The sequence below is a fragment of the Pygocentrus nattereri genome, chromosome 25, assembly GCF_015220715.1.
Source record: "Pygocentrus nattereri isolate fPygNat1 chromosome 25, fPygNat1.pri, whole genome shotgun sequence".
Lineage (NCBI taxonomy): Eukaryota > Metazoa > Chordata > Actinopteri > Characiformes > Serrasalmidae > Pygocentrus > Pygocentrus nattereri.
This window is the reverse complement of record NC_051235.1, coordinates 21,162,121-21,174,483: the sequence shown is the minus strand read 5'-3', so window position 1 is coordinate 21,174,483 and position 12,363 is coordinate 21,162,121. Positions and strand designations below refer to the sequence as shown.

Below are 12,363 nucleotides of genomic sequence, written 5' to 3'. Positions count from 1 at the left end.
TAGGCTGCCTTTCAGGAAACACACCAAAAGCATGAAAAAGAACTCCACTGAACTTTTTTATATGCTCAAATTCAACTGTATTAATAGAAAAGTGATTGGGATTTTAGCTGACTGATTGACTGCCTTTTCAACTCACCTCCATCTGTCCCCACTTCCACAGCAACAGGCCCATGCTGTCTACCCAGCGCTGATGGTCAGTGTTAAAAGCGCTTGGTGGCTGTACGCGTGTGTGTTTGTTCCTGTGTGGGGAAGTGTTGTGTGTGTGTGTGTGTGTGTGGTGTGTTTTTTTTTTTTTTTTTTTTTTTTTTTTTTAATTAATTAATTAATTAATTTAAATGCTGCTCCTAACAATTCTAGTTTTCTGTGTCTGTGGACTGTGTGCATTTTGTGCAGAAGTATTGTCAACTAAAATCATTGTGAATTAATATAGATCTTATTGTGAAATGGCTGTTATTGTTGCCTTTCCCATCTGCATACATACATGTGCTTACTTTGAAAATTATCTGTGGATTTCCTTAAATGGAAAAGACAACAGTGGAGTGTGTGAGATCTTTATCAGCAGTATGCTCTTAAACGGTTTTGCTAAAAGATTATCTCTTTATTTTTGCATGTGTCTCTCCTGAGCTAATGCATTGCTAATGAGGCAGCTTTATGATTCTTCTGGTGCAATACTTTCATTAACCACACACCCAGAGCTACTGTGCTTGATTCTCCCCATATCTCTTCACGATTCCATTCTCCTTCTCTCCCTATCATTACCTCTTTCCTTCTTCCCTTTCCTCTTGTAAATAGGGACTTTGCCTTGGCCACATTATTGATGATTGAATTAATGAGAGCACCGTGTAGTAGCTAATTGTGCATTGTTAAGGAGGCATGGCGCTCTGCTTTAGTGCACTGCAGAAGCTGCAGATGTTCTTTGTCTTAATGTGCCTGTAAACTGTAATAGTAACTAACTCTGAAAAACTTAATTCCTCTTTTTGTTTAGGAATTTTTAGAAATGTTTATTTTTTTTATTGAAATAAAAGGGAAAGGTGCGGTATGTAAACACTTCAAAACATCCCTGTCACTCTTCAGTCCATATGACCCATATATGGAAACCAAGCTGTAAAATCAGTCTGTTCATAATTCATTATTTTTATGATGTCATGAAAAAAAACAGTGCGTTTACATATCAGCCTGTGGCAACTTAGGCCTGTCCATTTACGTCAAAGTTATGAGAAATGCTTCAGCCCAGGCTGCTTTTTATACAAATCACTATAAAGGACAGCCCTTCAGATCAGTCTTAAAGGCACAGTAACAAAAACAGCTTTTGTAATTCTAAAGGATAAAGAGGGAGGAATATCATTTAAAATAAATCAACCTTTTTTTGTGTCCTTTTTAAGGGTAGTTTAACCTTGTTTCACATCATTTGCTGTACACCTTTGGCAGGAAAGATAGAGTAGTGGTTTGAATCACATTTTTTATTGCTTGGAATTGGTTTTAATTTTTTTCCCTTATACCAAAACAAGACTTCCTGCATGTCGTTAACTGTGTATTTTGGAATGTAGTATTTCCATCGTAGATGTGTTTCTAAGGCACCGGCACACGTATGATCTAGACCCAAGTGATGTTAAATGATCTGAAAAAGAGTCTGTGTGTTTGTGTGTACATGCACTTGTATCAGGTCTGTCCCTCTTTGATCCAAACACTAATAGAAGTGTCAGGGTGCTAATATGCCTCTGCGTGTGTCAGTATGCATCTGTGCACATATGCTTGCGTGTATACTAATCCCTCCTCTTCCTCCAGTGTTCGGTGTCTGTGTCTTTTCCCGCCAACCCACTTGGGGTTCTATTTGTTTTGTGTGTTTTCACAGCAGCAGCAGCTTCAAGCTCAGCACCTTTCTCATGCAGCCCATGGACCACCCGTCCAGCTGCCCCCACACCCCTCGGGCTTGCAGCCCCCAGGCATACCCCCGGTCACAGGTTCCAGCTCTGGACTACTAGCACTAGGAGCTCTGGGCAGTCAGGCACACTTACCGGTTAAAGACGAGAAAAACCATCATGATCTGGAGCACAGAGGTACACCCGCACATATTCTATGTTCTCTATGTACATTTGTCATGGTTGTATCATTTTTATAGTGCATTTCCAATGGATTTTTCAAAATTGCTGCATACTTCAATCATTAAGATGGAAACAAAGTCGTTCAGATTGATCTAACAGAGTGGCTCTTTGTAGAGAAGCTGACTGACTGATTTCTTTGCAGTGGTGGTCATGCCAGCAGAGTCTATAGTGCAGATACAGCTATTTTACACTTTACTATCCTAAAGAACCTTCAAACCTCATGAGTTCATTATATATAATGTTGAAATTGTAGTTTTCTTCAGGGACTGTTTTGCTTTAACACCCTACATGTACATCTCCACCATGAATGGCTTTTAAGTGTTTTTGGCTAAACTTTTACCAAAACTATCATAAAGAGACATTAAGTGCCTCAGACATTCTTGTCACCTCTGCTGTGAACAAATTTTTCTGTAGGTTTCACATCAGACAACTCGAGTTTACAAGTGTGAATTGAGCCTGAACTGACCAACATTTTGTAAACAAACCTTTTATCTTTAGTAGTTGTCAACATAATGTGTTATATTTATATTTATGTGTTTTATTTATAGTACACAGCCAGTTATAACCGAAAAAAATGTTAACATGTTTCTGTATACTTGGAAAAGAGCAGAAAGCTTGTTTGTTCAGAATGCTTTAATAATAGATTTTATAGCTACATGCCTTTTCATAAGACGAATATTGAATACTACCAGTAGAAGTGCTCACTGAGTATTTTTAGTCTCTTCGATCACCATGTAATTGCTCTATGCCTAGTCACATTCAGCTATGCTCCTCATACAGAAATTGTTCATGTAAAGAATGTGAAGGATGTGTACTTACTTCATGTCTTTATTTTTCTCCACTTTTATTTACCTTCCCTTCCTGGCATCCCATCCTCCTCTCATTGGCGCGGACACAGACCGGGAGTCAAGCACGGTAAGTGGCAGCGAGGGCATCTGCTTGACATTGACTTTGAGTTGCGCTGTTTGCTGATGGGGCTCTTTGTGCGGCATTAGAGCGCCGACGCCTGCCTGGAGAGGGCCCGGCTGCATTACTGCACACTAAGCCCTTTTAAATAAAGTAATGAAAGGGAAATGGAGTCTGCAGTTTAATCCCGCTCCGCCTTTAATCCAGGTGAAAAATGAGCGGCAGCGCAGGCCAGGGATTAGCAGCTCTATAATTTCATCACAATTAAAAAAGACTTTGACTCTGTGTCTTAAAGGATTTGTCCTCTGCACTACCCCAATTTAACCCCCCCCCCCCCCCCCCCCCCCCCCCCCGGCTCGTCTCCTCCCCATTGTCGCTGTCAGAGACTTGTCTTAGCCAGTCTCACTTCTTTCCTCCTTTCATTTTTTTTTTTTTTTTTTTTTGGGTCTCCCTCCTTTTCTCTGTCCTCTCTTATCATTTGATCCTTCCCTTCTGCCCTTATCTGTTCCATATCCTCCAAATGCCTGTTTGTGTTCTCTTTTGTCCAGTAAGCTGGCTACGAGCAAAGCCTCTGACTGTTTGCGTGTTGAATGGGTGCAGTCATGTCTGCAGAAATCAGAGCCTGTTGCTGATTAGCCCTTAGCTCTGCGCCGGCCATTCCGCTCTACGGCTGCCTGGTCTTCCGCTTGTCACGGGTCATCTGATAGGGCTGCTCGAACTTCGCCTATTGAATGATGTTAAGCCTGCCTTAAAAGGGCAGCCAATTAAACCTACTTGGGAGCAGCAATTCCATACACATACATAGACTCTTCCTTCATCTCATGCTGTCGATGCAGTCTAGATCTGTTTATTACTTGAGGATTAGAATAGGGAAGAAACAGAAGCGGAGATGCACCACACTGACAAAGGCCACATTGAAGCGTGTGTTGGCTGGTGGTGTGGTGTGCGAGCCGGTCAGTGCTGGGCCTTCTTTTGTTTCATTCCCAGGAGGGCAGAGGTTTAGTGTGGGGGTTTTTTTTTTTTTTTTTTCTTCCCCCCAGCCTTGAGAATACTTCCCTTAGCCCAACCACATCCTTCTTTTCATCCCCCTCTCTTCCTCTGTTTCTGCCTCTCTCTGGATGAATAGAAGGCTGTCAGGCAAAGAGAACGTGGGCTTGGCATCGTGGTTTTGGCCCTGGCATGTGTGTCCTGGCTCTCTCTCTCTCTCTCTCTCTCTCTCTCTCTCTCTCTCTCTCTCTCTCTCTCTCTCTCTCTCTCTCTCTCTCTCTCTCTCTCTCTCTCTCTCTCTCTCTCTCTCTCTCTCTCTCTCTCTCTCTCTCTCTCTCTGAGGATGCCATCCTGCCCAGGCATGCCCAGTGGCAATGCCACTCAATGCCCAGCCAATGTGGCTGCCAATTCCCCACGCCCCCCCTTTTCCTCCCCACTCATCATCTAGTTCTGTCTGATTCCTCTCTGTTTTAGTATGTCACTCTCTAGACAGGCAGCTTCAGTCGAAGCACCACATTCAGTTCCCTCCCCTGTCCTAGTTTGCCCAATTTGTCTTCCTCCCCCCTCCTGTTCTCATTTTATTTATTTATTTACTGTGGTAGAAACCCACCAAGAGCAATAAATGGAGCGAATGATCTTGGCGGAGGGCCGAAGAGAATGGGCAACATGGTCTCTCCCTGCTGCCTCCCTGCTCAGCCCTGCTAAGTGTAGAGAAAGGTTAACTGTTGGCTTGTGTTTTTGGTTTAGGGGTGGGGTGTTCTGTGGGGGGTGCCAGAGGATAGGAAAACAAGCTGTCCTCTGGCTGGTTAACTCTCAGGGAGGAAGGCTGCTGATTCTGGTCAGCTTGTTTGTTTTGCTCCGTTACACCCCTCATCCTCCCCTCATTCCCTCCTGCATCCCATCATCCCTTACGTCCCTGTGCTGTCAGGATCACTTTCCTTCCGAAGTGGCTGTCCAGTTGGCTTGTTGTGGCTGGATAAGGCTCCATGCCGGTTGCCCAGGACTATAGGGTTAGGCCAGGCTGTTTGAAGTGCAGTGTGGTTGGCCCAGCCTGGGAGCTCCTCTCTTCAGCTCCAGTTTGCTCAGCTGTCCTGCCTGCTTTGCTTCACCGGGTCTGGGTTCTGTAGGATGGTGTGCTTGCGTGCACACACAGCTTCTCCCTGGCTGCCAGTCCACTGCTGATCTAACACGGTGCAGAGCTTAACCCTCTGCTCCAGCCATGTTTACTTTCGACAAGGGCTGGATTTACACACGCCTTGTTCAAAGCCCCTGGTGGCCCAAGTCGCCTCTGATATTTGTGTTAGGGCTATTGAGAGAGCTGTCTGTCCAAGGCTTTACTGGCTATTTACATCTCCAGACTGCTGCTGCAATGAAGAGGTTTCTGTATTGGGGATTTATTAAATATCTTGTAGCATAGGATCTTATTCACTGATTTTAACTATTTTTGGCTTCACTGAATTGTCAACTTTTATAATTGTTTATAGTTTATAAACAAAATAATACATGCTGGACAGATTAAACAAATAGTTTATTTTTAATATTTAATAGCACACTTTATCTTATAACATGGATGTAAACCATTCTACACTATTTATGTGCCCTCACATCTACAGAATAACTCTGTGTCGCCATCGGACAGTCTGAGGGCCAGCGAGAAGCACAGGGGCTCATCTGACTACAGCTTGGATCCAAAGAAACGCAAAATGGAGGAGAAGGATAATATGAGTAGATATGTAAGTATGCACAGTATTATGAACTGCTATTTTTCTGTAACAAAGTATTTTAGTCAAATTCTAACTATATCTGTAATTTTTATTTTATTTATTTATTTAATTTTTTTGAAAATAATTCCATAGGGCATAAAAAATGAAATGGTTTTTCTCTCAATCTTCTGTCTTTTTCCTGCCATAGGACAGTGATGGTGACAAAAGTGACGACCTGGTGGTTGACGTTTCCAATGAGGTACTTTTTTTTTTTTTTTTTTTTTTTTTTTAATTGTAGATTTACTTATTTGGTGCAAATCTGTGCTTATATAGCATGTATTTGTGGGTTCTATTGTCTGTTTCTTTGTATTTGCATGGTCTAATTTGTTCATGTTTTTTCATACTTTCTTAATAATCCCTAATTCTCAGCATTATCCATCTCATGACTTCATTTGTTCATTTGTACCACCACTTTTCACACCATGTAAAGAGCTGCTGCTGTGTTCCATTTATGTTAAAAATATATTTTTATTTTAGTTCATTTTTTGGAAAGCAACAAAATGATTGATAAAAGATCTTGATATGTTGACGTGCCTAATTGGTCATAATCAAGCTCTGGGTTCTTGTAAATGTCTTTAACTATTCTGCCTGCAGGACCCAGCCACCCCGAGGGTCAGTCCTGCTCACTCTCCTCCAGAGAATGGCCTGGACAAGGCCCGGGCGCTGAAAAAAGATGCCCCCAACAGCCCAGCTTCTGTGGCTTCATCTGGGAGCACCCCCTCGTCCAAAGCCAAGGATCACCCACATGTAAGGACTGGGCTGAAAGACTGGAAACACTACTGTTTTATGTGTTGCCAACTCATATTAAAACCTAGTGCCATTTCTGCTAAATAAGTCTGGTCCAGTACTGACTAGAAGCACATCGGATATGAACACTTGGCTTCTGTTTGAGCCTCTTCCAGTGTTTCACTGCTCTTAAACTGGTCTGAGGCTGAGAGAGAGATTAAAGCGAAGTGCAGAGGTGAATCTGGTCTCCCTCCTCTCTGTCCTTTGTGTGTGTGTAGGAGCTTTTGATTCCATACTGGTCATAATGATGGCACTGTGATGGCCAATCTCTCTCCCTGTTGTGTGCTGTGTCTCTCTCTTTCTGTGTATCTTTTGTTTCTGTTTTAGATTGGTCAGTTTCTAATTATCCTTCCACTGCTTCATACAGAATGATAAGTCCTCCACCCCCGGCCTGAAGTCTAACACCCCCACCCCACGTAACGATGCCCCTACACCAGGAACCAGCACTACCCCTGGCCTCCGCCCCATCCCCGGCAAGCCCCTTGGCATGGAGGCCTTGGGTAAGATCATATGCACACACGCTCAGTACATTCCAAACCTCATCTTTTCAGTAATATTTTTTTTTCCTTAAAAATGTGAAAATACCGTTTCATGCGTGTTTTCATGGTGACTGTACCAATAGCAATGATCCAAAATGACTAAAATCTCTTTACAATAATGAAATGTAACATTTTTGTTCTCCTGTAATATTACCACTTCAGGGGGTTTGTTACAGCGTTAATGTCTTGAAGACTTGCTTAGAGAGTTGCTAAAAACTATTACTATTGCTTAAAACTATTACTGAGCACTTTTGTTCCTCCCTCATGCCAGCAGCTCCTGCCCTGCGCACTCCGTTGTCCTACGCAGCTCCGTTTGCGATGATGGGTCACCATCCAGAGATGAACGGCTCTCTGACTAGTCCAGGCGTATATGGCCTCCACATCTCTTCTGGGATGGGTGCAGCTTACGGCCGATCGCCTATGGTGAGATTGCTCCCTGTCCTCTCATCACTTCAGGGGCTGTTGTGCATATTTGGAACCCTTTAGTGGTTAAATATTGTTTTGTGTTTTAACTGCCCGTTCGTGTGCCCTGTCTGGCAGCAGAGGAAGTAGGTGGCTGTGGGTGTGGGGAAAAAAGTGGTGCTTGCTTGTTTTAACAAGCCTTTCTATAGTGGAGAGAGAGAGAGGAACTGGAGTTGAGATACAAATTGTGGTGCACTGTTCATTTACTGTGTGCGTGTGTGTTTTATAGCCGGGATTCGATCCACATCCTCATATGCGGGCTCCAGGTCTCCCAACCAGCCTGACGTCGATCTCTGGAGGAAAACCGTGAGTACTTAAATGTAGTCAGTGTGTGTGTCTGTGTGTGTTAAAGCTGTGTTTGCAGTGAAGACAGAAGTGTGACTGGAGGTATTTGCATGCGTGTGGAACATGGACAGTATTAACTGTTTTTATTTTTATTCTTGAAAATAGCCTGGTTTTTTTTTTTGGGTGAAAAAGTACTATTATAATTGATTAGAATCGGTTTTAACATTTTGCAGTTGAGTCTTCTCCTTCAGTTCAGTGTGTCATGATGTGCTGCTGAATAATGCTATTACCAGTTACCTAAAACATTGATTATGCTTATCACTAAATTGCTGTTGTGTTGTCTAGTTTAATATAGGAGAGATACTCTTTGTTTAAACAGATCTCTCATCTGTTCTTTCTATCCCAAACAGAGCGTACTCCTTCCATGTGAGCGCAGATGGACAGATGCAACCAGTACCTTTTCCTCCAGACGCTCTAATCGGCCCGGGCATCCCACGCCACGCCCGCCAGATCAACACACTGAGCCACGGAGAGGTGGTTTGCGCAGTAACCATCAGCAACCCCACCCGCCACGTCTACACAGGTGGCAAGGGCTGTGTGAAGATCTGGGATATCAGCCAGCCTGGCAGCAAGAGTCCCGTGTCTCAGCTGGACTGTCTGGTAAAGATCAGAGCTTGTGGGCGTGTCTACACTTTGTGCTTGTTAAGAAATGAACCAATATGGCATTTCTGGGTCAATAACAAAAACCCATAATAGGCTCCTTACTGTAGTTGACAACTATACCAATAATTAAATTTTTTTATGAATTTGTAAACAATTTTGCATGAAGTAGAGTGACCATTAGACAAGTTAAAACTCTTAAAGATTGGTCATTACCTGTATTTAGCCATGATGTAACTAAATTAATTATTGTGACTGTTTACATATTTAGCAGGTGCTCTTATTGAGTGGTTTTAAATGGGGTAAATGTTATGTTGGGAGTCTTCCCAAAGACTCTTATAGAAGTGGCTTTTCTGCCTAGATGTGTTTGCAGATACAAATAGGGTAGCAAGTTCTGCTGATGAACAACACTGGACCGGTTAATGGTGATAAATCTGTTTTCCATGTATTGACATGAATAGATCTGCTTCAGATGTATTGTGCTGCCCTATTGCCTGTGCTGTAATACTTGATGGCAAGGTGGTGTCGCTACTATATAGCTAATATGTCGTTGAGAGTGAGGAATCAAGGGTGATCCCCTCATATAGCCCTTTGCAACTTAAAGTGGCACTCAGCATTCAATAATAACCGCTTAAGTGAGATTCAACTAATAGCAGTTTTTGTTATACTGAAACTTTACATATTTCTATCCATTCTTCAGTTACATGCATTTTGTTATATTAATGCAGGGGAGGGTATTTCTCTGGAATGAGTGAGTAATAATCGTGATGTAATTCTTCAGTTTAATTGACCATAATTCCTCCATTATCCTCTTCGGTGGTTGGAGCTGTAGTCCTCTGGAGTGCTAAAGTCTTCTGTTTCTCCACAGCAAAGTGGGAGGGCAGTGTGGATTTGATGAGCTGTTCAGTGGCCATCATAAAGTGATTTAATTTGTCTGAAAGCTCCCAGTTATCGATCTGCCCCGGCAAGAGATCCAACCTTCTGCTGTTAATCTGAAAATGTGCTGCATCCTATCTGGAACTGCAACTAGAAACCTTTTAAAAGCTCCCCGCCCCCCAGTGTGCACTCTTCTGCAGCCTCTTATCAGCCTTTTCTCCTTCTCCATTAACCTTCATAATCACAGCACTGAAAGGGTAGGGCTGAGAGAAGAAAGGCACGGAGGCTGCTGGCTCGCTTGAAGCCGTGCCATTTTGTTTTCACCTCCTCTGAAGTAGCGATTATAGTGGGGAGTAGAGAAGGAGATGCGTTACAAAAGACTGGGAGGGGAAAATTATATTAAATTACAAGCTGTTCTCAGGAAATATGGACAGAAAAATTTTCCTCAGGGTGCTTGAACAATTCCTCCTTTGCAAACTAGCATTCTCTCTCTCTCATTCCCTCTCTCCTCCTCCTCTTTAGAACAGGGATAATTACATTCGGTCGTGTAAGCTGCTCCCTGATGGTCGTACTCTGATTGTGGGCGGTGAGGCTAGCACTTTGACGATCTGGGACCTGGCCTCTCAGACGCCTCGCATCAAGGCTGAGCTGACCTCCTCGGCTCCAGCCTGCTACGCATTGGCCATTAGCCCTGATGCCAAGGTCTGTTTCTCCTGCTGCAGTGATGGGAACATTGCGGTATGGGACCTCCACAACCAGACCCTTGTCAGGTAGGTAGAAAGTGTGTTGTTGTGTGGTGTTTTTTTTTTTTTTTTTTTTTTTCTTCATACCTCTCATTTTATGTAAATTGTCCAGCCAATTTGCATTCTTGCATAATTCTGGTGTAGTTGATTAACCAAGGCTTTATTGCTCTTTGCTTTATTAGTTGTATCATGAAAACTGTATGCCCAGAAAGTGTAATCATACTCCTGCTTCAAAGTGCATGGAGCTGTTAAATAATCTCTAATAGACTTGCTTATGCGATATCTTACAATGTATGAACGTCACATAGCTAAAACCACTAGTAGCACGTATCTTGAGTCCTTAATTGTCTATAAGTTTGACTAGTTTTTTCAAAAGCAATAAGACAGCACCCAAATAATGGCAAGATAACAAAGCTGAACACAGCTGAGACATGGGATAGACCGATTCTGCCATGCCAAAGCTGTCCACTATAGTCAACGGCAGACAGAGGCTTAGTTTGATTTAATAAATTAAGTGTTGATGTGCTTGGTTATTCAGGGAAAGTTGAAAGAGTGAAAAATAAGTCTGTGGTTTGTTGGTCTTGCAGGCAGTTCCAGGGGCACACAGATGGAGCCAGCTGTATAGACATCTCTCATGATGGCACCAAGCTGTGGACAGGAGGCCTAGACAATACTGTCCGGTCTTGGGACCTGAGAGAGGGACGACAGCTCCAGCAGCATGACTTCACCTCACAAGTAAGAGAGACACAAGCACGTGCACATCTAATTACACTAAATAAGTTAGAACATTGGAAATACGTTTTTGCTCCAATAAAATGTTTCTTAAACCTGATTCAGCTCAAGATGGACTTGATAATTAGCTAACCATGTGTTAGAACAGGGAAAGTGAAGAATTATGTGTTGATGGGGGAACTCCAAGACCAGCTGGACATAACATGTGATTTGTGAAACACACACTAGCTTTCAGAAACAGACTATTCGTACCTTTCCACTTTGCAAGCTTTTCAGTACAAGCCATTAGTCCAGTGGTATAAAGTTAGGTGGAAACAAATGCCTTAGGCACTTCAAATGGTCAGATAGTCCTGAATGTAGTTCTTAACTGTGATGTCCAGGCTGTAGTATGTTTTGGGAATAACTTTGATGCTTCTGCTGCAGATTTTCTCTCTGGGCTACTGTCCAACTGGCGAGTGGCTGGCTGTAGGCATGGAGAGCAGTAATGTGGAGGTGCTTCACCACACCAAGCCAGACAAGTACCAGCTCCACCTGCACGAGAGCTGTGTACTTTCCCTCAAATTCGCCTACTGCGGTAAGGCAATCTATACAGAACACTTAAATAAACTCTCCAATTGTAGCTTTCATTAAAGCAGTAAGCCATGAGAGGCTGTTACAGTGGTTTTACTGTGGCTAAAGGGGACAGTTTTGTGAATAGTTAATTGTAGAAAACTTACTGGCTCATGTTTTCTATGCAGTGGTGGTGATGGAAACCAGGGGTTGCAGTGTCTAAAACACAAATATAGCCATTTTATTTAGTATTCATATTGACTAGTAAAGCTGTATGTGTCATGAATAGATAAAGTTTTAGGCTAAACTGTGAATCAGGCATAACATTTAATTTTGTGTGTGTGTGTGTGTGTGTGTGTGTGTGTGTGTGTGTGTGTGAGATGTTGACTCCATACATTTCTCTAAAATGAAGCGTTTCACATCCAACCCCTCTGAATGACTTTGTTTACACCTTAATTTAATTATGGCGGGTATATATATCTCTTGTAAGTAATCTGCGTAATAATAATCTTTAATCAGTCTGTTTCTCAAATTGGGTGAAACTTCTAAATCTACCGAGTTCTAGAAAAATAAAAAATTTTATATTATTTTTGTTTGTTTTGCATTGATCATACATCTTTTGAACGCACCAGTATGCCAGTCTGTTCCCATATCATACAGATGCTGTTGCGTTGACTCAAATAGCACTTCACCTTGGCTCTGTCCTTGTCCATTAGTGTGTATATTTTCCTTCAGCGCTGCTATGTGTACCCTTGTGTTCCTTTTTCCTGCGCTGACTGTCAATGTGTTTCCTTTTCGCTGTAAAGGTAAATGGTTCGTGAGCACAGGGAAGGACAATCTGCTGAATGCCTGGAGGACTCCCTATGGTGCCAGCATTTTCCAGGTGTGTCAGTCAATATCTTGGCTCTCTCCTGTTCTCCCACGCGTAGCATTACGTGCTCCGAATGGGCTCTGCTCCAGAAGGGCAATGTGA

The 12,363-nt window shown here is 42.7% G+C and overlaps 1 protein-coding gene across 8 annotated transcripts in view; it reads left to right on the top strand.

The window, feature by feature from the left end:
• tle3b (TLE family member 3, transcriptional corepressor b) overlaps window positions 1–12,363 on the top strand; it is a 32,573-nt gene that overhangs the window by 18,020 nt on the left and 2,190 nt on the right. For 2 of the 8 annotated variants that reach the window (XM_037534445.1, XM_037534444.1), the window contains exons 8-20: window positions 1,856–2,057; window positions 3,001–3,017; window positions 5,609–5,728; window positions 5,907–5,957; window positions 6,353–6,505; window positions 6,912–7,044; window positions 7,355–7,506; window positions 7,775–7,851; window positions 8,241–8,490; window positions 9,889–10,136; window positions 10,697–10,844; window positions 11,265–11,415; window positions 12,197–12,273. In XM_037534445.1, coding sequence (XP_037390342.1) covers window positions 1,856–2,057; window positions 3,001–3,017; window positions 5,609–5,728; window positions 5,907–5,957; window positions 6,353–6,505; window positions 6,912–7,044; window positions 7,355–7,506; window positions 7,775–7,851; window positions 8,241–8,490; window positions 9,889–10,136; window positions 10,697–10,844; window positions 11,265–11,415; window positions 12,197–12,273 — 1,779 coding nt within the window. Of the gene's footprint in view, window positions 1–160; window positions 194–1,852; window positions 2,058–3,000; window positions 3,018–5,608; window positions 5,729–5,906; window positions 5,958–6,352; window positions 6,506–6,911; window positions 7,045–7,354; window positions 7,507–7,774; window positions 7,852–8,240; window positions 8,491–9,888; window positions 10,137–10,696; window positions 10,845–11,264; window positions 11,416–12,196; window positions 12,274–12,363 lie in introns of all 8 variants that reach the window. The other 6 variants (XM_017703563.2, XM_017703560.2, XM_017703562.2 and 3 more) reach the window with 4 other exon arrangements.